The sequence below is a fragment of the Rhineura floridana genome, chromosome 7 (genome assembly GCF_030035675.1).
Source record: "Rhineura floridana isolate rRhiFlo1 chromosome 7, rRhiFlo1.hap2, whole genome shotgun sequence".
Lineage (NCBI taxonomy): Eukaryota > Metazoa > Chordata > Lepidosauria > Squamata > Rhineuridae > Rhineura > Rhineura floridana.
The window spans coordinates 147,699,344-147,722,827 of record NC_084486.1 but is presented as its reverse complement, the minus strand read 5'-3'; the positions used below and the strand labels follow the sequence as shown (position 1 = coordinate 147,722,827).

Sequence of the window (23,484 nt, the reverse complement as noted above, 5' to 3'; positions counted from 1 at the left end):
AAGGATGATCTCCTCATTGGTTTCCTTTCCACCCATTTTGGGAGATGCATTTTCTCACTGTTTGCTGTACGTGTGTGTGCGTCTTAAACACATCAGAAAACACAATATATTTTCGTTTGGAAGTGGGAATTGCTAACATTAATTGTGCTCCTCTTGGAAAGAGTCACAAATTTCCACAGTGGCTGCAGCAGTCCTGGAAAAAATAACTTTGGATCTGTCATGGTTAATAAGTGTTTTAATCTGATGGCTTTAAGGGCCCATTTTGGCCACTTCAGCTGTCTTGGTTAATCTACTTTGTGCAAGGAGAGAGAGAGAGAGATCTTGGACCGGGAGGAGGAGCTTCTGGCTAAAACGCAGCTACCAGGCCTCCGAAAGCTACTGTCTCGGAGGGGTGCTAATGTTGCAATTGCTGGATCTAATTTGCTGGTAATAACAGAACTAATTGGAGAGGTTTCTTGCCATTAGTGCCTAATTTTCTTTTCAGCAAAGCTGTAACAATTTTTGGTTTTGTCAGGTAATCATCCCAAAGGGAAACAAGGGGATTAAGCACTGGTTTTTTTGCTGGGCTGGAGCTGCTGGAGGGTGTTTTCACAGTAAGATAAGCTTAGCAAGCCCTGCCCAAGCTAACATAGTAAATTTCCCACTGCAAACACAGTGCTGCCCAGGGTGGAAATATTGAATGGTCACTGGATAACCACAACAGCAAAGGTTCAGCATAGTTTATTTCTGGTTTGGCAAATGACCGCCGACTACTTTCTCTGCCCCTCCCCACCTCATCCCCGCACTTAGAATCATAGAATAGTAGAGTTGGAAGGGGCCTATAAGGCCATCAAGTCCAACCCCCTGCTCAATGCAGGAATCCAAATCAAAGCATTCCCGACAGATGGCTGTCCTGGTGCCTCTTGAATGCCTCCAGTGTTGGAGAGCACACTACCTCACTAGGTAATTGGTTCCATTGTCGTATAGCTCTAACAGTTAGGAAGTTTTTCCTGATGTTCAGTCGAAATCTGGCTTCCTGCAACTTCAGCCCATTATTCCATGTCCTGCACTCTGGGACGATCGAGAAGAGATCCCGGCCCTCCTCTATGTGACAACCTTTCATGTACTTGAAGAGTGCTATCATATCTCCCCTCAGTCTTCTCTTCTCCAGGCTAAACATGCCCAGTTCTTTCAGTCTCTCCTCATAGGGCTTGGTTTCCAGTCCCCTGATCAGCCTTCACCTCTTAGTTCAGCTGCCTGGGATCTCTCCTGGTTTCCTTTACATCCATTTGTTTTTCCTGCACCTTCGCTGCTCCAAACTCTTCTGCACAGTTCTCATTGGATATGTGTCACACAATTACTCCACCCCCATCCCCCCGCCACCACTGTAAGCCAAGAGATGTTGTGTTGGCTGCCAGCCTCGGTTGAATCAGGGCTTGCAATGAGTACAAATGTGGTTCCTCTATATAAGAAAAGTCCAGTGATCCATGTGGCCTAGCTTCTGTCTCCCAGCAGCCGCAATATCCCCTGTCATTTACCTGTAACACTCCATGGACCCACCAGCACCCCCACCTATGGATGGCTCGAAAGCCTGAAGCCACTGATAAAATCTGCCCAGTAATGGCTGCAGACTGTCCTCTTTGAGAAAGAAATGGTTTTAAGATTGGTTTTAAGAATGAAGATGCTTTAATTGTTGCCCGAGCACTTTGAAAACTTTGGCTGAAAGATGGGATATGCATATTCTAAATATATAAATGCAATGATATGGGGATGGTGTTTCTGGCCCACTGGGAATAGTAGCCACTGAGAGCCACCTGTTTAATCTTTGGCAGGCGCTTTGTTGAATCCTGGGATACGAAAGCCCTGCTTGTGGGCTTCCCGGAGGCATATGAGAAACAGGATGTGGGACGACCCACTTTGGCGGACGACCCACTTTGGCCTGCTCCATCGGGGCTCCTCTTCTTATCCATGCCAGTCTCTTGCTGCGGTGCAGGATTATTGTGGCACCCCAAGGGTGCTGAGGCATGTGAAGACTGGTGAGCAATGGCCCTGCATTGCAACACTTTCCCAAGATCTGACTGAGCCCCCTTCAGCCAGGCCCTCTGGTCATCTTTTTTTCTCCTCTCCTCTCCTCTCCTCTCCTCTCCTCTCCTCTTAAACTGTGATGCAGACTGTGCATGTGTTGTATCATGGGGTCATGTCACCTGACATTGGGGGGCTGCTCCTGTGAAGGAAGGCGAGGCGGAAGGATTTGCTTCCCCTCACCTGAATGAACCACTCCCACAACTCTTTATGTGCTCAGTGTGTGTGGAACAAACATGGCTGCCATGCTGAGCCTGTTTTGGGCCTGTGGAAATGTGTGCTCTTTCCAGTGAAGTCTTTAGCGAGAGTCTCAGTACTTTTTTAGTACAGTTTGCAAGTTCCATGGCTCTTCTGTGGAAGGATTCTGGGAGAGGTGGCCTCGTTCTTCTGGTCAAGTTTCTTCCTCTTCTGCCTCCTCATCCTTTTGTATTGAGATAATTGTTGTGTCAGCCATTACAACATAACAGATGCTCTACCTTTTGTTTGGCAATATTACTTTTACTGACAAGAACACCCTGCTGTAATTTCCTCATGTGTTGAGAATATCTGAACAGTCTGAAAGACCATTTAACTTGCCTACTTGCTAGTAACTAACTTTCTTTTTTTTTAAATTACATTTATTGTTTAAAAATACCAGGCATACCAACGTGCACGCATGCACACACACGATATACAAAATACATGCTGAAGGATCATAACATGTCCCAAAATACTCACTTCTTTCACAAATCAGATCACTCATATAAATTAACCAGTCTTTAAGTATCATATCCTGGTAGTCTAATAATAATGTTAAGAAATGGAAAAAAACAACATTACTTAAACAAATCATATAAAACAATTAGCATTATTTCACATCAATAATTTAAGATATACAGACGATACCATACTACTAGCAGAAACCAGTAATGATTTGAAATGAATGCTGATGAAAGTTAAAGATGAAAGCACAAAAGCAGGACTACAGCTGAACGTCAAGAAGACTAAAGTAATGACAACAGAAGATTTATGTAACTTTACAGTTGACAATGAGGACATTGAACTTGTAAAGGATTATCAATACCTCGGCACAGTCATTAACTAAAATGGAGATAATAGTCAAGAAATCAGAAGAAGGCTAGGACTGGGTAGGGTAGCTGTGAGAGAACTAGAAAAGGTCCTCAAATGCAAAGATGTATCACTGAACACTAAAGTCAGGATCATTCAGACCATGGTATTCCCAATCTCTATGTATGGATGTGAAAGTTGGACAGTGAAAAAGGCGGATAAGAGGAAAATCAACTCATTTGAAATGTGGTGTTGGAGGAGAGCTTTGCGCATACCATGGATTGCGAAAAAGACAAATAAGTGGGTGTTAGAACAAATTAAACCAGAACTGTCACTAGAAGCTAAAATGATGAAACTGAGGTTATCATACTTTGGACACATCATGAGAAGACACGATTCACTAGAGAAGACAATAATGCTGGGAAAAACAAGAGAGTAGAAAAAGAGGAAGGCCAAACAAGAGATGGATTGATTCCATAAAGCACCTCATTCCAAAAGGATGTTATTTTTGGACAGGACCAAAATAAGATAATAATGAAAGGTTCTACATCTCCAACAGGTGATAATACTTGTTGGGGTAGATTCAATTTAATCTCTCTGTGGTTGTTTCCACTTGAGCAGAAATTTATAGAATTTTTTATTTTTAGTGAAACACTCACAGGTTGTTTAGGGATTTTCCACTGCCACTTCCAAATATTTAAAGGTATAGTATGTCCCAGGTTTCTTTCTTTTAATAAACATTTGGTATTTAATTAAAATTAATTACTTACTCTATTGTTTACGGCCAATGACCAGCCATACAGATACAAGTATTTAAATGCAGAAAGGGAGAAGAATTGCATTTATTGCTTGCTTGCTTGCTTGCTTGCTTGCTTGCTTGCTTGTATACCGCCCCATAGCCGAAGGTCTCTGGGTGGTTTACAGTAACTAATATAAACAAATAAACAGATTGAATTGTACAGCTTATATATAAACAAACGTAAAAAATAAAATAAACTCTAGTATACTAATGTTAAGATGCATTAACCATCTGTTTCCTTATAGTACATGCTAAAACACAAAACCTTGCCACTTTAAAAGTTATTTCATTTCTCAAATCTGAGAGAAGAAAGGAGGTATAAAATGTGTCAGATCTACCTGGTAAATTTTTTAAAATTGGAGCAATATAAAAGGAACATACGTCCTTATAATATGTACAGTGTAACGGGACGTGAATGATTTATTCAACCTCACCCAATTTACATGGGCAGATGCGTTGGGAATAAGGAATACGGTGTTGGAAGTGGGGCAAGAGCAACTCCTGTTTTGCTCTTTTATTTGTGCTCCAGAAGGGAGATAGAGCTAGGGTCCTCCAGATGAATAGGCTTGTTTACCTTTTACCTGTGATGCTCTGACTGACTTCCTTCTGAAGCTAGACTGTGACGCCTTTAGGGAACCTTACCTGCCCCTCCTCCTTCCACTCTTTCCATCCCTTTCTTCTCTGGCTGTCCAGGAGAGAGGAGACATTGCTTTGTCTCTGCTCTCTCCTAGCATGAGGCTAACTCCCGCACCTGGGTGTTACACCTCCAACTTAGTTAGTTAGAACTAGGTTTGCCTTTTTTATCTACTATGTATTTCTATAAATAAAGTAGTTTTTCTTATTTTACTAAGTCTCAAGTCTCAGTGATGCTGATGCAGGGTAAAAGCCTGCTTTCTTAGGCAAACGCACGCACACGCTGGCACACTCGCATTTCAACATCTGCTGTTAACTATTCTGCTGTGGTGTTGTTTTAAACGCAATTAAGCACACAAATTACACACAGCGCAACATACGGAAGTATCTTCCCTCCAACAAGGCTGATGGTAAAGAATGAAAAGAGTAAAGGCTCTACGATACTTAGGAATCTGTAGGTCACAAAGATAGGCTTCAGGTGCAAAATTCTTATTACAATTCACCTGAAACGGGTAACGCGAGGCCTGGGCTCTGTCTTCTTGTAAGGCAACATCCCTAATCCAGTTCTTAATAGTTTCTTTGGCCTTTATATGTCCCAGCTGGACCAGAGCTCAGGGAGAAAATCCATAAAGATGTAATTTTTTCTTAACCATACTTGCCCAACCAGAGGTCAGATTGTCTGTTAAAATCAGGGGAGCTAGTCCTTGAGGTCTAAAATTTAGCTTGAGCCAAAAGCTTAACGCGTTTAGCCATACTTGTGCTTCAAAAGAAACCAGCCCAGATTCCAATTGAGAATGTCACGTGGGGCACCAAAAATGGAACGTAGAAACTTGGACTGTATTGCCTCCAGGGAGTGAAAAACTTTATAAATGCATATTTGAAAACCATAGAGTAATTGGGCCAACACCTTGCCCTGGGAATTTAATTAAAATTCATAATTATCTTGTATATTCCGCTCAGTGATCTGGATGTTTCTCCTTTTGTTAATATACTTTCAAATTCTATTTATTCTCATATAGAACCAAATCTGACCATTATGCTATTTATAATGTTCCTAAGTTGGAGATACTGAAAATATGGAAGATCGCGTTGTTCCATCATATCAGCAATTACTCCATAAGATTTAACAGTTCCATTGCTCACTAGTTTACCTATCTCAGTTATTTTATACTTTCCCCAAAGACAAACATTTCCCAAAATAGTAACATCTATAATTCCAGTATAATATATCGCTGTGCATGGAGATAACCCCAGCCTTATTTTCTTTTTATATTTGTTCCAGGTACTATATAAATTTTTCGCACAGAGGTTTTGTTTAATCCATTCTTTATCTCTTCTCTTATGGTGCCATAACATATCTTTTAGATCAACAGTTATGCCCTGTTGTTCAAGCACCAGTGACTTAGGCTCAAGTTCTTTTTATGCTCAATAAACTGATTGCCGGACCATAGGTCATCGCAACAATCATAAAAGTTTTATACATTCAAATACAAACACTGTAGGGAAAACATTAAAATTTTAAAATCTCTATTAACCCTAAAACCCCAGATCTGTTAGTTGCTTGGCCCTCAACTTTTGTGCAGCTGGGGCAAAGAGGGCCACCCTGTATGTGACTCTATAATCGCTATCAGCTAGGAGGAAGGAGATTATTTGTTCTACCCAACCTTTTACCTGTGATGCTCTGACTGACTTCCTTCTGAAGCTAGACTGTGACACTTAATTATGATATCGAGGAATTTAGTTCTAGGATGAGCATAAAGTGGGCAATCAAGTAAATAATGGGGTAGATCTTCCACCTTTCCTGATTGACATATACACAACCGCTGACTCCATGGGATCTGGTGATGACGGCCAGACATGATGGCAGTTGGCATTGTCTGAAATCTAAGGGCTGTAAAAGCATGTCTTAGATGGACAGGTAGAGAATGAGACAAATAGTTTGCCCTTAGGTGATCGAGTTTGAACATGCCATACCACCTAGAGAACTTAGAGTTAGAGATTACTCATCTGTCCATCCATACACAATGTTGCTCTAACTGTTCTCGGATTTTGTACCTATTCAGCGAGGGAGCGGGTTGAGTTGTGATATGATATAGATGGTATATTGTCAAAAAATTTGGAATTCCAGAAACTATCTGTCATGGCCTTATCGAAACAGGCCTTCACCAATATCTTTGCTGGGGCATTTGATAGCGAGGTCCAATATGTCAGCATGGAGTTATGAATTCGAGCGCTAACAGGGAGAAGACCATATTCAGCTCTCAAAAACACGGCAGGAAGGTGGTAACCGCATAAGTTGTCTGAGGAAGTTATTTTGAACGGGTTCTAAGGAGGGAAAAGAAGAAGCCTCCCATCCCCAAATGGCTGCCCCATAGAGGATCTGCGGTATGACCTTGTTCTGGAAAATTTTCAGGGCAGGGGCCACAAGATGGCCCCCTGCAGTCCTATAAAATTTAAGGATTGCCCCTGCAGACCTAGTAGCTGTAAGTTTGATGGTAGCGATTTGTTTTTTTCCAAGAGAGGGTATCTTGGAACTGGATCCCTAGATATTTATAAGAACGACATGGTTCTATTAATTGTTTCCCAATGGTCCATTTATGGTTACAATGTCTTCTCCCAAAAACCATTGTCTTAGTTTTCTGGTAATTTATTCGTAGTTGTTCCTTTTTACAGTACACATCAAGGTTCGCTAGTAATCTCCTTAAGCCTATGCTAGTGAGAGATAAGAGAATCATGTCGTCCGCATATAATAACACAGAGACCTTCCTGTTTCCTGTTGAAGGGGGAAAGAATTTTGGGCCCGCTAATTCAGCAACAATGTCATTTAGGTAGAGGTTAAATAAAATTGGTGCTAAAAGGCAGCCTTGTTTTACACCCTTGTTTTACACCCTTGTTTGTTAAAATAGGTTCTGTTAGATTGCTTTCTACTCTTATTCTCATGCTGTTGTTGGAATACAATTCCCTAATTAAATATAAGAGACGTTTATCGATGTTGGTGCAAGCAAGCTTAGCCCACAAACGTTCTCTATCGATAGAATTGAAGGCAGCCGCCAGATCGACAAAGGCAACATAAAGATGCTTTGTGGGCCCCATCATCGAATTTCTAATTAGGAAGTGAAGAGTGGCACAATGATCAATAGTACTCTGACCTTTCCGAAATCCTGCTTGCTCAGGGTATATAACCGCATTAGCTGCTTCCCACTCTTCCAATTTAAGCAGAAGAGATTTACTATATAACTTAGCTCCCACATCTAGGAGACTGATGGGCCGATAGTTATTTGGGTCATGTTTCTCTCCTTTTTTAAAAATAGGGACAACAATGCTCTGCTTCCATGCCTCCGGCATAGTACCCGTGGAATTAATCTTAGTGAACAATTTAGCCAGAATGGGTGCCCACCAATCTATAAAGTTAGTAAAAAGTTCAGGTGGTATCATATCTTCCCCCGGCGCCTTACCCCTTTTTAATGAAGAGATAAGTGCCTCAATTTGTGTTTCTGTAACCGGGGGCCAGTTGGGAAGGTCCGCCTCCTTAAAGAGCAAGGGAGAAACAGTAATGGAAACCGGAACTGAGTACAGCTTGGTAAAGTGATCATGCCACTCAGAAGTGGGGATTTGTCCAATTATGAGCTGTCTGAATGTTCCGGTTCCCCCTGTTACCATATCCCAAAACAAGCGCTCATTGCCGTCCAGCATCGCTTGGTTAAGCTGTTGCCATTGTGCTCTTATAAACAGGGCCCTTTTTTGTCTTAGTAAGGCCCTGTATGAGGAGCGGAGGTGGACAAGATGGTCGTGACTGAAAGTAATTGGATCCCTTATTGTTCTTCTTGCATAATTAACTAATTGGCGTTTGGCAGTTTTACATTCGTAGTCAAACCATCTCGTACTCACAGGTCGAGCAGCCCTGTGGGAAACCTTTTGAGTCAACAGAGGTTTGAGAAGAAGAAGAATACGCTGGTAAGAGTCGAGGGCATCAATCTCCATGTCCCTAATTCCTTGCCTAAGTGAGAGCAAAGTATTGCTAACCAGGAATTGCAAAGCAGAAGTATACAGGTTGGGGGACCATCGTACTCTGCGATCGGCTATTTGAAAACCCTCCAAATTTGGTAAGACCAGGGGTGGCAGAGACTGGCATAGACTCAAAGCTGTTAGAGTAGGGAAATGATCACTTTCGATTCCGTCTAGCACTGCAAACTTGCAAACTTCTGGGACTAACGCCCTTGAGACAAACGTAAAATCTATCGCACTAGCTCCCCTGGGTGAGAAGTATGTCAATGCTCCATTGGTCAAGTCTGCAGCAGAACCATGTAGACACTCCATGTGATGTACTTGGATGAGTTCTGCTAGCCTCAAGCCTTGTTTATTAACTAATTGGTCTTGAGAGACCCTAGCATTCAGGGGAATGGTGGAGATCGGGCCTTGGTGTTTGATGAGGGTCCCTCAATCCACCCGGGCCCCAACCTAGCATTAAAGTCTCCACAGAGTATTACCCTATAAGAGGGGAATTGGCAATCTAGGAATGAAAGAAACTCTGATAATTGGTCCCATATACAACCAGGTGCTAGCTTTTTGGCCGCGGTAGGGGGAAAATAGGCGTTTACGATAATTAAGGCACCAGTAAAGGGGCCTGTTATCCTCACACCTTGGACATAATGTGCACATTTTGGATCTAGGGTTTGAACATGTACTGATAAATCTGCGGAAATAAAAATGCAGAGGCCCCCGCTACCTCTGCCTTTGGAATTGTATTTAATCGCGGGGAGAGTAAAAGCTCGGAAACCATTTAAAAACACAGGTAAGTCTGGTGTCGCCCAAGTTTCCTGGAGACAAACGATTTTAAAATTAGACAGAAAAGGGGTTAGATCTGCCTCTTTAAATTTGTTAGTCCATCCCATTATGTTCCAGGAGAGAATCGTAACGTGTCAATCTGAATTAATTACGTCCACCATTGTAGTTAAGCTGTTACTACCATCCTTTACTCGAACGGTGGAAGACAGCATCAGGGGGGAACTGGCTCGATGTGATGGTGGTTGTGGAAGTGGCCCTGTTTGCGATGGGTTTGTAATTTGTTCCTTGAGGATTTGTTCTTCCAACTCGTTCGTCTCCTCAAGACTTCCTTGTAAAGGAGTGGGCGGATCCCCTTTTGTCTGTTCATGGATAGCAGATAAACGCAGAATGAGTTGGACAAGTCTATCTAAAATACCGTCCCGTTCGTTCGCAGGCAGATGGCTAAATGACTGGAGTAAAGCTTGTTCTTCTTTCTCCTTAAGGTCATCTAACCACCCTTCCCGATGGATTTCCTCACGAGTTGATATTTGTTTGTGGTCCAAGGACAATACACTGGCCTTTCTCCTCCCCCAATTACTGCCTCCGGATAATTCAAATTAGTCGTCCCGTTAGAGTTCAACGGAACTGTCATCCAGGAGTCATTGTTCGAAGTGCAGGTGCAAGCCCCCAAATCCTTACTCTGAGCCCCACTTTCCGGAGCTATGATGGTTTCCTCCTTTCCTCCAGCTTGATCCCGACAATCCAGGTCAATCAACAGGCTAGGGTTAGTCCGGGCCGGAGGATACGTTCTTCTTTGGGGTAAGTAGAGATGAGTAGTTAGTCCCATAGGAGGTGCTAAATTTTCAAAAAAATCTTGAAGTTACTATATCCACCTTAGACAATGATTCCTTTCTAAGCCATATTTGATTAGCTACCTCCTGGGAAATAAAAGTGACCACCGCATTAGCCCTGGTATCATTATAGTAGAAGTATTCTATCTGCATGATATCATTTATTTTTAAGGGCAATGACGTCACTTTACTTATAATGTCTATAAAATGGCGTCTTCTATTATCTGGCGAAGTATAACCCCACGGCTTAGGGTAATTTCCAAAAACCAATTTGCATCTATTCAGAACAAGATTCCATCGAGGCGTTGATACCGATGGCTCTGTATTCTGTTTTGTCTGCCCGCCCTCTAGTACTTCTTGCCAAGGGTCCTGGAGGGGAGTAAAGCGAGTTAGACTCGGGATAGGGTCAATACTTAATTCTTTTATAGTTGGCGGCAGAGGAGGGGGGTCGGGTCCTCCTACGATGGGGACCAAAGAACAGTCCTTGGGAGGATGTTTGTCCTGTATCAATCTTGACCTTGTTCGATCCTCTTCTGTGAGATTATTCAACAAGCTGAAAAGTCATTTAAAGTTCATCCTATTACTCCTTGGTGTTTTATATGACTTTATATTTTTACTCTTTTTTATAGAGGGCACCGGTTGCCTTTTTTTAGTCCGAGTAGACTTTTGGCGGGGTAGCTCTACAGATACAATGGGGTTTGCCGATTGAGCATGCACAGTAGTCGAATGGGGGGATGAGATTTTCGTTGCAAAGCGACTAAAGTTGTCAAAAGTGAATTGCATTCATTCAAATATGTTTTAACATGCTCCAAATCTGATGTCAACATAAGCATCCAGTCTCTTAGGGACAGGCCTTGTCCGGAAAGATCGTTTCTCAAAGAGGGGTTGTCAACCTGGTCTAGGGGCCGTCCGGGGGAAAAGCCCACCCCCATATAATGAGATATACAGGCTTTGTGGAAGGTATGTGTGGCAAGTCAGTAGCCTCCTGTGAGGAATTATCAGTAGGCTGTTCGCAAACGTTGATAGGCGTTACGTAGCTGGCCCCTTTTGGAGAAATTCCATTTGTCAAATTCTGGCTTTCAGCCAACTCTATTTCATCAGCCAGGTTCACGGCAGATGGATCCCTCCATGAGCTGTGGGAAAAGCCCTTAAGGGGAAGAGACCAGTCTGAGGGAGTGGCTGCAACCTGCCGGCTATCCCATTCGGTACAATACTGTGGCTTGTTTGGAAAAAAGTTCGTGATTTTTTGCTGTCCCCTTAGTTCTTTAATTGGGTTATTAGCCAGCCTTGGAGATGGAGATGATTTCTTCTGAACCTTTTCCTGTTTCTTCTTTTTCTTTTCCTTTCCTGGCAGGCTTTCGAGAAGAGGGGGAAATCCGAGAGCTTTTCTCTCTTTCTTTGTTAGCACCATTATCTGGCTATAATTTCCCAATGAAATATAAAGGATTAAAATGTAGCTCTTTGCTGTCTGCTATCTAATGGTGTGTAGAGTTTCAAGGACGCCAATTAATTTACACTTAACCCCGCATGTTTCTTCAACCAGTTAAGTTGATAAATTAATAAATTAGGAGTTGAAAGGCATTAAGTTATTATGAAGTCTCTCGACTTAAGCCAGAGTGAGATAGTTGTTTAGGGAAAATAAAACTAGCAAAAGCTAGTGACGAGGAGAAAAAGCTCACCCGACGCCGTCAACTGGAACCGGAAGTCTCCAGTGACTTATGTGACTCGTACCAGAATCTTATATGTGCCAGCGTGGCTGCTTCATAATATTTCTCTACAAACAGAAACACCAGCCCTCCTTCATCCAAAGATCTGAATAACATTCCTTCAGAGATTCTAGATTTCTTTCCATTCCATACGTACTTGGTTAGTAGCTTTTGCCATTTTACCAACAAGTTTAATGGTACTTGCAATGGAATATTTAAAAACAAGAACAAAATTTTAGGTAGTATTGCCATTTTAATAGCATTATTTTTTCCTAGCCAGGATATTGTTAGATGTGCCCAGTCTTTCAAATTATTCATAACTTCTTACATGAGTTTATAATGATAATATTCAACTAATTCTTCTAAGGATGGTTTTACCTATATTCCAAGGTATTGGATCTGTGCTTCTTCTTTCCATGGAATACCATACAATTTTGCTATTTTATCTTTTATATTTTTATCTAAATTACAACCCAGCCATTCTGATTTTTTGAAGTCCAGTTTATATCCAGAAACCATGCTAAGTTGCTCCAGTGTAGATGAATGTTCCAAAGTTCTTTTTACCTGCTTGCCTTTCTTTTGTGGCTGTAAACACCTTGGGGCAGGGACCGGCATATATGGAACTGAGCAGAGTAGCATAGCCTGAAAGAGCTTGCCATCTAAATTGCACTTCTCGTTCCACCCTGGGACTAAGGGCAGCTCTGCTCAGTCACTCATGGCTGACATCCTGGGGTGGTGGTGGTGATGGTGGCAAATAGGCAAGCTGGCAGTTCCACAGAGACTCTTCAAGCAGGGCTTCAGTCAGTCTATGGCCAGCTCTGCTCACACAGAGCAGTAAGCTGCGGGGTCAGGCCAGAGACTGGGAATGCCTGATCACTGTCTTCCAAAGCAGCTACTTTACTCCCAACGTAAGGATGGAAAACGGAACATCGGTGGACAGCAAAAGAGGTTTAAAGATGTTCTTAAAGCGAATCTAAAAAAATGTAACATGGACATCGAGAACTGGGAAGTCTTGGCCCATGAACTTCCCAAATGGAGGTCAGCTATTATCAAAGGTGCTATGGACTTCTAAGAAGCACGAATACAGGGCGAATGGGACAAACGAGCTAAGTGGAAGGCACTTCAAACAAATCCTCATCACGACCATCTCCCATCTGGAAACCTATGTCCTCACTGTGGGAAGCTGTGTGGATCCAGAATTGGCCTCCACAGTCACTTACGGACCCACTGTTAAAGACCTTATCTTGGAAGACAATCTTACTCAGCCACGAGTGATCACCAATTAAAAAATGATGATGCTACTATGGCCACCTGCTCCTTGTTGTAGGGAAAGCTGCAATACGCCCATTGGCCATCTAGAGTGGGGGTGCTGCACTGATCTACTTGTAAGTAAGGAGCCTGTGTCTCACTGCCAGAGTCCCTGGTTCAAGACACACACACCCATGCCTTATGGACAGTTTACACAGCGGATGTGTTTGTGTGATCTTAATTCCAATGTTTTCTGCCTCAAACGTGAAGTAGAAAACACACGTGATTGGAATGTTTTTGGTCATATGCACCACAGTGGTTGTTTCTAATCACCTTTGCAGCACTTGGCTGTCTACACCTTTCCAACAGGGGATAAAACATACTAGTACAGTAGGGCCCCACTCATACGGCGGGTTACGTTGCAGACCCCCACCTAAAAGTGAACCCCCCCAAAAGCGGAACTCCATCAATAAAATGGCGCCAGATGCCCGAAAAATGCAGTAAAAGCGGAACAAGCGCCGTATGAGTGGGGCCTTACTCTAATTGAAAACCACCGTATTAGCGGAACGCCGAAAAGCAGGCCACTGAAACGCGGGGCCCTACTGTACTGTGGTAACAAACATAACAAATTGGGTTCATAGACACAGGCAGTTAACTTCCATTAAGCTCCTCACTGCTGCTGACCTTCCAGCCTCACACACACACACCAGCCCCCACCCTGCTATTAATCCATCAGCACTGGGCCTTCAACCGTATCTCAGAGGTTTAGCATGCGGTCTTGAAAACGGAGGCTTCTGAGTTCGAATGCTACCATTTTGCAGCTCAAGTTTTTCCCTCTTTTGCTTCCAGTCTCAAGGGATATGGTGCAGCTCTACTGCCAAAGCTAAGGAGTCCTGGCCCAGTCAGCTGCCTGGTCAGGAGATTTCTGGAGAATGACAGAACAGCCGCCCTCCAGATGTTGCTGAACTCCAGCTCCCGTCATCCCTGACCATTGGCCATGCTGTCTGGGGCTGGTGGGAGCTGGGAGTCCAGCAATATCTGGAGGGTTCCCACAGGCTCCCCATTGCTGCTCCAGATGTTGTTGCCCCCCCAGTTCCTATCAGCGCCAGCTAGTGCAGCAAATAGTCAGGGGTGGTAGTAGTTGGGAGTCCAGCAACATCTGGAGGCCTCCACAGGTTTCTCACCCCTGCTTTATGAGCTCAGAAGAAAGGCAGGTTAGAAGTACAAGAAAGGAGAGACCCCACCTTCAGCAGCAGGGTACAGTAGGAGACAGACAGCCATCTTGGGTGGGATTCTCCCTGCTTGGCATCAGAGGCCCCCACTGCAGTACTATACCACTTCAAACAGTCATGCCTTCCCCCAAAGAACCCTGGGAACTGTCGTTTGCTGAGGATGCTGAGATGTTAGGAGACAGCCCCTATTCCCCTCACAGAGCTAGAGTCCTCAGAGTGGTTTAACAGTCAGTCCCTCTTCCCAGGGAACTCTGGGAATTTGTATCCCGCCCTTCCTCCCAGCAGGAACCCATGGGCGGCAAACAAAGCGTTAAAAACACTTTAAAACATCATAAAAACATCTTAAAACACATTAAAACAAAACAGCGTTAAAAACATTTTAAAACAACAACTTTAAAAAATGGTTAAAAACATTTTAAAACAACAACTTTAAAAAAGGGTTAAAAACATTATTAAAAACATTATTAAAAAGCATATTAAGCAATTCAGACACAGACACAGACTGGGATAGGTCTCAGCCTAAAAGTCTTGTTGAAAGAGGAAAGTCTTCAAAAGGCGCCGAAAAGATAGCAGAGATGATGCACTTGCAGCACCCTTAGTAAACTACAGCTATCATTGGGAGAATCCATGACTGTTTAAAGTGGTATAACATTGCTTTAAATGTTTAGTGAAGATGGAGCCAGAGTGTTTGTGGCATCCTGGACCATATTCTTCAGTAAAACATTTATATCTTTCCCTTGTTTTTTTTTTTTTTTAACTAAAGGTCAGCAGCTATTCAACCTGGGCTCTTCCTTTTGAAAATTGGCCTTCTTTGAGACAATAGATAGCACACCCTGCTTTTCAAATGAGTAGGCAGAAGGTGGATCGGGTTTCTATTCTGACTGTCACCCACTCAGTGGAACAGTCCAGATGGTGAGATCCTGATTTCCTGCAAAAGTGACTTTTAGTCAGATTGGCAACAACAGCCTGCTTTGGTAGTTCCAACCTTGTCTCCTGCCAAATTAAAGGGTGGCTTGTAAAAGTTGATATACTCAGCTTGGTTTCCCTCAACTCAGTTAGTGAATTGTTGTTGTCTCTTAGTTTATATCTTGCTGGTATCTGGGGAGGACTCCCCACCCTTTCCTTAGAGCAGGGGTGGTAAACCTGCGGCCCTCCAGAAATTGTTGGACTCCAGCTGCCATCGTCCCTGACGATTGGCCGTGCTTGCTGAGGCTGATGAGAGTTGGAGTCCAGCAACAGCTGGAGGGCCACAGGTTCTCCATTCCTGCCTTAGAGTATATATAACTTCTCAAAAACTCTTTGAAATAACTATGGCTGGACGTTAACCAAAGACTATCTCCTTGCAAGGTGCGGTTTTCGTTTCTAGGCGAAATATGCATTTTATAACCTTGCATAACATTCTTTAAAGGAAATTAAATATTTTAATGAATTCAATCACTTGAAGGGGACTGTTTTTGTAATGTGAAAAGTTAAATGACCCCATCGCAAGAAATGCCAGGAAATTCACTTTTATTTGCTTTTAATAAATAGAATATATTTTGCACCATTTTGTTTATAATGGCTGGTATGGATATAAATTTTGGGGTTTATTTTTATTTAGCAGATGTGCACAATAGAATTGAACATATATCTATTCCCCATAGCAGCTTGGAGGGATATTGCAGTGCCGCTATTTGTTCCACGGCAATTTTGATATACCTTGGTTTGCTTCTTTCAGTCTGGGCCAGTGCTCAAAGCTGGCCCTTGGGATTGCCAAAGAGGAACATTGTAAGGTTGAAGGAAGGGAAGGAAGCAATTGCAGTGTATCTGTTTTATGTGTGTGTTCTCTAGGGAAGGATCTGGAGATTTGTGGCAACCTCCATGTGAAGCAGGAAGACTTCTCCAAGGCAAATGATCCAGATCAGTTCCTGCAGAAGACTGCCAAGGTAGTATCTAGTTGGAACCGTTGTCACTGCCCCATCAGGAAGGCTTATTTTTACTCCCCCAAAAGCAAGGGGAAGGACCATAGCTTAGTGGCAGAGCATCTGCTTTGCATGCAGAAGGTCCCAGGTTCAATCAACGGCATCTCCAGGCAGGGCTGGGAGAGACCTCTGTCTGAAATCCTGGAGAGCTGCTGTCAGCAAGTGTCAACAATACCAATGGTCTGATTCAGTATAAGGCTGCTTCCTGTGTTCAGTCCTAGCTACACAGCCTTGGGCTTCTTGGAGGAAGAGTGAGATGCTAACTGAACAAACACATTTGTTTGATCCGACTATGGGATAAGGCCCGTCCAGTCCACTTAGGTACCGAATGCATGAAGGAGTCTCTCTAGAACATACCCTGATAGCCCTACCCCCTAGATGCCTAGGTCCTTTTCAAACTGATGCCAACCTAGTGCTCTCCAAATGTTTTGGAGTACAGCTTCTGAATATTGATTATGCTGGCTGGTGCTGATGTATTTCAATGACAGCTGGAGGGTACTAGGTTGGGGAATGGTATGTGTGTTCTAAGTAATCCCTTTACAGGTCACATACCCATAGGTACTGAATGACCCAACAAGGCTCACTGTTAAATTGATTTGCCCTCAACAAGATTTGACTGCTGGCATGTTGCATAGAAGCCCACCAGTCGCCTCTGCTGCTTCAGCCAGCCTTGGAGAAGGTTTTGGAACATTCCTTCTGCTCAATATTTGGTCTGCTCTGCTCAGGCTGAAGGGGGAACTGTCTGTGTGCTGTATGTAGGTGGTAAGGCTTGTGGCAGCTCTTGACTTTGCAGAAGGAAGATCTTGTAAACCATTTTCAGTCAGAAAGCGCGTCCTGGTATACATAGCCTCCTGCTCCCGAATCATACTGGATCTCTCCCCCAGCCATGGGAGAATGGGAGAGCTCCCCATGTCAGTTTCATGTTAGTAAAGCAAAGACCCATGCTGGTCTATTTAACCTTAGCAAAGCAAAGACGCGTGCTGATCAGTTTAAAGTTAGCAGAGCAAAGACCCATGCTGGTCTGTGTAACTTGAGCAAAGCAAAGGTTAGCAAACCAAAGATTCAGATCAGTTTAACTTGAGCAAAGCAAGGAGGAATGCTAGTCAGTTTCACTTTAGCATATCAAAGATCAATGCTAGTCAGTTTCACTTAGTGCACCAACACAGCACAGGGAATACAACAATAATAAGATTGTAATATTCTATGCAATTTTAAAAAATCTGGTGTTGGGAAAAGCCACAGACGTTTGCATCATTCAGGGTTGGTCCGCAAAAATAGCGAATGTACAAACTATGGGGAAATCTGGTGCCAACTTCAGTTTTAGTGAAATTTTGGTCCTTCCCTAATCAGGTGTCAAATGGCCAGGGTAGAGAAGCATGTCTTCAGCATACACCAAAGGCTATACAATGAAGATGCCAGGTGCATATCTGTGGGGAAAGAATTACGTAGCTTAGGGTCCTCCCAGTAGGAGCTCAGGGCAGATATTTGGTGGCATAAGTTGTTTAGGGCTTTAAACACTAATGTGAGCACGTTAAATTGGACCCAGAAACAAACTGTCAACCAGTGAAGCTATTTTAAAAATGGGTTATCTGCGTTCTAAATGAAACCTCAGGCAGTAATCTGGCTGCAATATTTTGGACCAGTTGAAGTTTCTGATTCAGCTTCAGGGGCAGCCCCACGCAAAATGCCTTGCAGTAATCCAGTCTGGAAGTTACCAGAGCATGGAATACTGTGGCCAAGTCATCTCTGTCCAAAAGGGGCTATGGCTGTCGAACCAGCTGGAGGTGGAAATAGGCACTTGTAGCTACTAGGGCCACTTGAGCCTCCAGTGATTTGGACCTGCTCCTGCCAGGGCAGCTTGATCCTGTCCAGAACAGGCTATTTCTGCACCATGTGCATATTTGAGCTAGGCTGTCCTATAAGCATAAGACCAACTGGCAACATATTGCTTCTGCTTGGCCCATGCAAGTTTGGAAGGTGCTCAGGTCTGCTGTGAGTTTGTTCTGGGCTTGGCTTCTTGCTCTGTTGTTTGGTATTAAAAGCATCCCTTTCTGCACTAACTGGGCAATTCCTGTGGCTTTTTCAGGTGGTCTACATCTTGGAGAAGAAGCATTCCAGGGCAGCGACAGGCTTCATCCGCCTCTTGACTGATCGCAACAGTGAGCTATTCAAGAAGTGTGCCATGTTCTCACCTGTGGACCACAGAGTGCCACGAGCATATGTGGCCTTGGCCGACTGTCCACCAGATTTCGCCACTAGGCCCGAGGACTACTCCAACATGCTCTTCATCTGCCGCATTGTGGATTGGAGGGAAGACAGCAATTTTGCCTTTGGGTATTTATTTATTTATTTGCTGATTTATAAATCTCTTCTTCTCACCCAAAAGCTACTTGAAGCAGCGTACAATAAGATGAAAAAATAAAAGATGACAAACTCAGTAAACTAAGAGCAAAAATCTTTTTCAACAATTGTGCAACAATTCTACAAAAGCACTCCTAAACAAAAAAGTTTTCAATAGCCACCTAAATGTCAAAACCCTAGGCAATTGTTTAATTTATATATTGATTCCATTTATATCCTGTCCTTCCTCTTGAAGGAGCCCAGAGCAGCAGTTGGTAATTGACCCCAGAGTCCTGGAGCTGCAACACTAAATGCTCCATTTCTCGTGCATAATAAGCACATCTTTGGGGCATGTAGTACTCTCAGCTGTGCTCTGTCTGAGGAGTGCTGTTGCTGGGCAGGGATATATTGGAACATAGGAAGCTGCCTTATACTGATGCTTGGTCCATCTAGCTAAGTCGTGTCTTCACTGATCAGGTGGATCCACAGTTGGCTACAGAATTATACTCAAAGAGTACTTATCAATGGTTCCTTCTCAAACTGGGGGAAGATAACACAGGGCTCAGTCCTAGCCCCGGTGCTCTTCAACATTTATATTAATTTTATTAATGAGGAGGTGCAGGGAATACTTACCAGATTTGCAGATGATACAAAATTGGGATAACAGTTTGAGAAGGAACCATCAAAAATCACTCTTTGAGTACGATTCTGTAGGCAGCTGTGGTTCCATCTGATAGTTGTTCCATCCAGCCCACATTCAGCTAGCTTGCTAATCAGAATATCATGGGGCACTTTGTCAAAAGCTTTGCTGATGTCAAGATATATTATGTCCACAGCATTTCCACAGTCTACTAGGGAGGTTATCCGATTAAAAATTGAGAAGGCGGCTTCATTAGGCCCTGCACATCTTAACAACTTCTGCTCTGTCTCTAACCTCCCCTTTTTGGGCAAGGTGATTGAGAAGGTAGTGGCTGTTCAGCTCCAAGCATTCCAGGATGAATCTGATTATCTAGACCCTTTTCAGTCAGGCTTCAGGCCTTGTCATGGGACAGAGACTGCCTTGGTTGCCCTGCTTGATGACCTATGCTGGGCATCAGACAGGGGGAGTCCATCTCTGTTGATGCTGCTGGACCTCTTCGTGGCTTTCGATACCGTCAACCATGGTATTGTTCTGGCCTGTCTAGCTGGAATGGGATTGGGAGACACCGTTTTATGGTGGATCTGGTCCTACCTGGTGGACAGGTCCCAGAAAGTGGTCCTGGGAGACTACTGCTTGACCCCCTGGCCATTGGCCTATGGGGTCCTGGAGGGTTCCATTCTCTCTCCCCCATGCTCTTTAACATCTATATGAAACTGGTGAGAGAGGTCATCTAGAGATTTGGAATTCAATGTCATCAGTATGCTGATGACACACAATTCTATCTCTCCCTACCACCTGATTGCAGGGAGCGAGTGCTTATCCTAAACTGGTGCCTGGAGGCTGTGAAGGGCTGGATGTGGGCTAAGAAGATGGAAGTGTTGCTAGTCAAGGGAAAAACTGTGCCAGAGATAGGGCTGCAACCTGTTCTGCACTGGGTCACACTCCCCTTGAAGGAGCAGATCCGCAGTTTGGGAGTACTCCTGGATCCTGCCCTGATGCTTAAATATCAGATGGCTGCAGTAGCCAGGAGTGCTTTTGGCCAACTCAGACTGGTCCACCAGCTCCGCCCGTTTCTGGAAGCAGTTGACCTGGCCACAGTGACACATGCATTGGTGACATCAGGGCTTGATTACTATAACACACTCTATGTGGGGCTGCCTTTGAAAATGGTTCAGAAATTGCAGTTGGTTCAAAATGCGGCAACCAGAATGTTAATTGGATTGCAGCACAGGGAGCATATCTCCACTGTGCTTTATCAACTCCACTGGCTCCCAGTTTGTTTCCGGGCCCAATTCAAAGTGCTGGTTCTGACTTTTAAAGCCCTAAACAGCCTTGGGCCAATGTACTTGAGGGACCGGTTATGCCCATATGTACCTGCCCATGATTTAAGATTGGCTGCCTGGTCTCCTCTGCATGCTTGGAATGAAAGATGTTAGACTGACAGGCACACTGGAGAGAGCCTTTTTAGCTGTGACCCCCAAGCTCTGGAATACTCTACCCCAAGAAGCCCACTCTGCTCTCTCCATGATGGTTTTTGGAAACTTCTTGTTCCGGAGAGTCTTTGGGAGGGACTGAAGGTCGAGCCTGAAACTGATTTTATCCCCCCTTTTTTTAGTTTTTACTTCTTTAGTCCCTTTTAATATCACTACCCTGTATTTCTTTACTGTACTTTATGTGTTTTTATTTGTTTTAATGTTTTTGTGATTTTATTGTGAGCCATCCTATTGTAGGGTAGAAGGTCGGGATAGAAATATTTTAAATAAATAACTAAATTAGATAAGATTGGTTTGGCAGGATTTGTTCTTGACAGTTCCTGCCCTGGACCTCCCTGCTTTCACTTAAAGGCTCTAAGGCCAGCTCTCATAGATCTGTCCTGGAAGTCCTTCCACGTCCACATTCAGACTCAGCGCATGGTCTTGCTGGTTGGAATACAAGTGATGGAGAAGACCACACTGTATGTACTACGAGTCATGATTGCATCTTCTCCCCGAAAGAAGAAAATGTCATTGTCAGGACACCATTAAGACTTGTGATGCAGTGTGGCATGTGTATGTGATGGCTTTTACCTCACATTCACGTGAAATGGAAATGGACTGCCTTTGATCCCGACTTATGGCGACCCTATGAAGAGGGTTTTCATGGTAAGCGGTATTCAGAGGGGGTTTCCCATTGTCTCCCTCTGAGGCTGAGAGGCAGTGACTGGCCCAAGGTCACCCAGTGAGCTTCATGGCTGTGTGGGGATTTGAACCCTCGTCTCCCAGGTCGTAGTCCAACATTCTAACCACTACGCCACACTGGCTCTAATTCACATGGCTCTCATTCATCTCACATTCACATAGGTTTTAATTTTATCTTCCCTGAGAAGATCTGCTGAAAACGATGTGGATCTCTGAAGCTGCTCTCCTTTGCTACTAATTCATTTCCTGGCCAAGATTAGCCACCCAGTTAGGTGATCTGGAGCTATCTTTGGCTGTTTCCGAATATACGTAGAACTGAGTAGGTTAGGAACACAGTAAGCATTCTTCTCCTGAGCCATCTAGCTCAGGCCACATTCACACTGTAGATTTATTCCACTATTATTCCACTTTCAACAGTCATGGTTTCCCCAAAGCATCCTGGGAAGTGTAGTTTGTGAAGGATGCTGAGAGTTGTGAGGAGACCCCTGTTCCCCTCACATACCTGCAATTCCCAGAGTTCTCTGGGAAGAGGGATTGATTGTTAAACCACTCAGAGTATTTTAACTCTGTGAGGAGAACAGGGGTCTCCTAAAAACTCTCAGCACCCTTCATGAACTACACTTCCCAGAATTCCTTGGGGGAAGCCATGACTGTTTAAAGTGGAATAATAGTGGAATAAATGTATGGTGTGAATGTGGCCTCAGTATTGTCTGCACTGACTAGTCAGCAGCTCTCCAGTGTTTCAGGCGAGGGACCTTCCCAGCCCTACCTGGAGAGGCTGGTGATTCAGCCTGCGGCCTTCTACATTGCAGCGCAGATGCCCCGCCACTGAGCTATGGCACTTGGCTGGTCTTGAGTGGTGTGAAGCTTCTCTGCCTGACTTGCCATGGTACTGCCACTTTCCATAGGAAATGTCAAAAAGTAACGGGGTTTCCTTTGAGGTTGTGCACTCAGAATCCTCTTTGGAATGGGATTCTAATCAGGTGTGGGTGAAACCTGGTAGTGTCCTAGGTGTGTGTTTAGGGGTGGAGGGGGGGTTCACTTCTGTGACTCTTGTATGCCACCTAGTGGCCAAGAGCAATGATCTCTTTTCTTTGGAACAAGGCCACTTTGCCTGCAGAAGATGGGGAGGCTCTTTGTTTTTTGCGTACTTTGCTTTATGTGGAAAAGAGTAGCAGAGGAAAGATAAAGGTGTGTGTGTCGAGTTGAAGGTGTGACTCTGTGGAAGAATCCCAGCATATTCCCAACCTGAGTTCATGGGGTTGTGCTTGCATTGGCACAACACACAACACACACACACACACACCTGCAAATGTGACTGACCCTCATGGCTAGAGGTCCTACTTAGCCTCTAGGGCAGCCCTTGCTGCTGTTGGTGCTGCAAACGGGCTCTTGAGCAAGGCTCATAACTACCTGGTTGAGAGCAGACGAGGAGCAGGCTCTTTTCACATGCAAGCATTTTACATTTCTTGCTTAGGTCTTTTGGCTCGAATATGTCAAGGTTCGCTGAGGGAAAGTGTCCCAAGATCAGGAGGCCTCTATGAATACCTTGGCACTGATCAGACGATCATTTTCTAACCTCGGTTGTCTTTGAATTTTGAGGACAAGGGCATAACGACAAATCAGTTAGATCTCACCCAAGCTACGTCGGCTGCTACAATTCACCAAACTCTGCACTTCAACAATGTGCAAGCATTTGAGATTGGTACAGCTTGACTCAGTTTGAGCTCAGACAAGAGCTGAGCTGAATGCTCTCTAGTTTCCATTTTGCAGTAGAAACTAGCAGTTTCAGAGGCATAAGCATTTTCCCCCTGAAAAAGTAAAAATGCTACCACTTAGATATTATGGAGATTTATTGTTCACCTTTTTTATTTTTCCCCCACCTGGTCCCACTGTTTCCCTTGTTTGGTGCCATTCCTCTCTCCTTGCTGGGTAAGTTACCTGGGTGATTCCCCAACCCCATGTGATGCAATGACATCCCCGTGATAATTTCCCAGTTGGATTTTGGCACATAGTGAGGTCACT

At 43.9% G+C, this 23,484-nt stretch overlaps 1 protein-coding gene across 1 annotated transcript in view; it reads left to right on the top strand.

Moving 5' to 3' along the window:
* DIS3L2 (DIS3 like 3'-5' exoribonuclease 2) overlaps window positions 1-23,484 on the top strand; it is a 322,655-nt gene that overhangs the window by 127,391 nt on the left and 171,780 nt on the right. Inside the window, 2 exon segments of the mRNA XM_061637537.1 lie at window positions 16,172-16,266; window positions 18,389-18,636. Of these exon segments, the coding sequence (XP_061493521.1) occupies window positions 16,172-16,266; window positions 18,389-18,636 (343 nt within the window).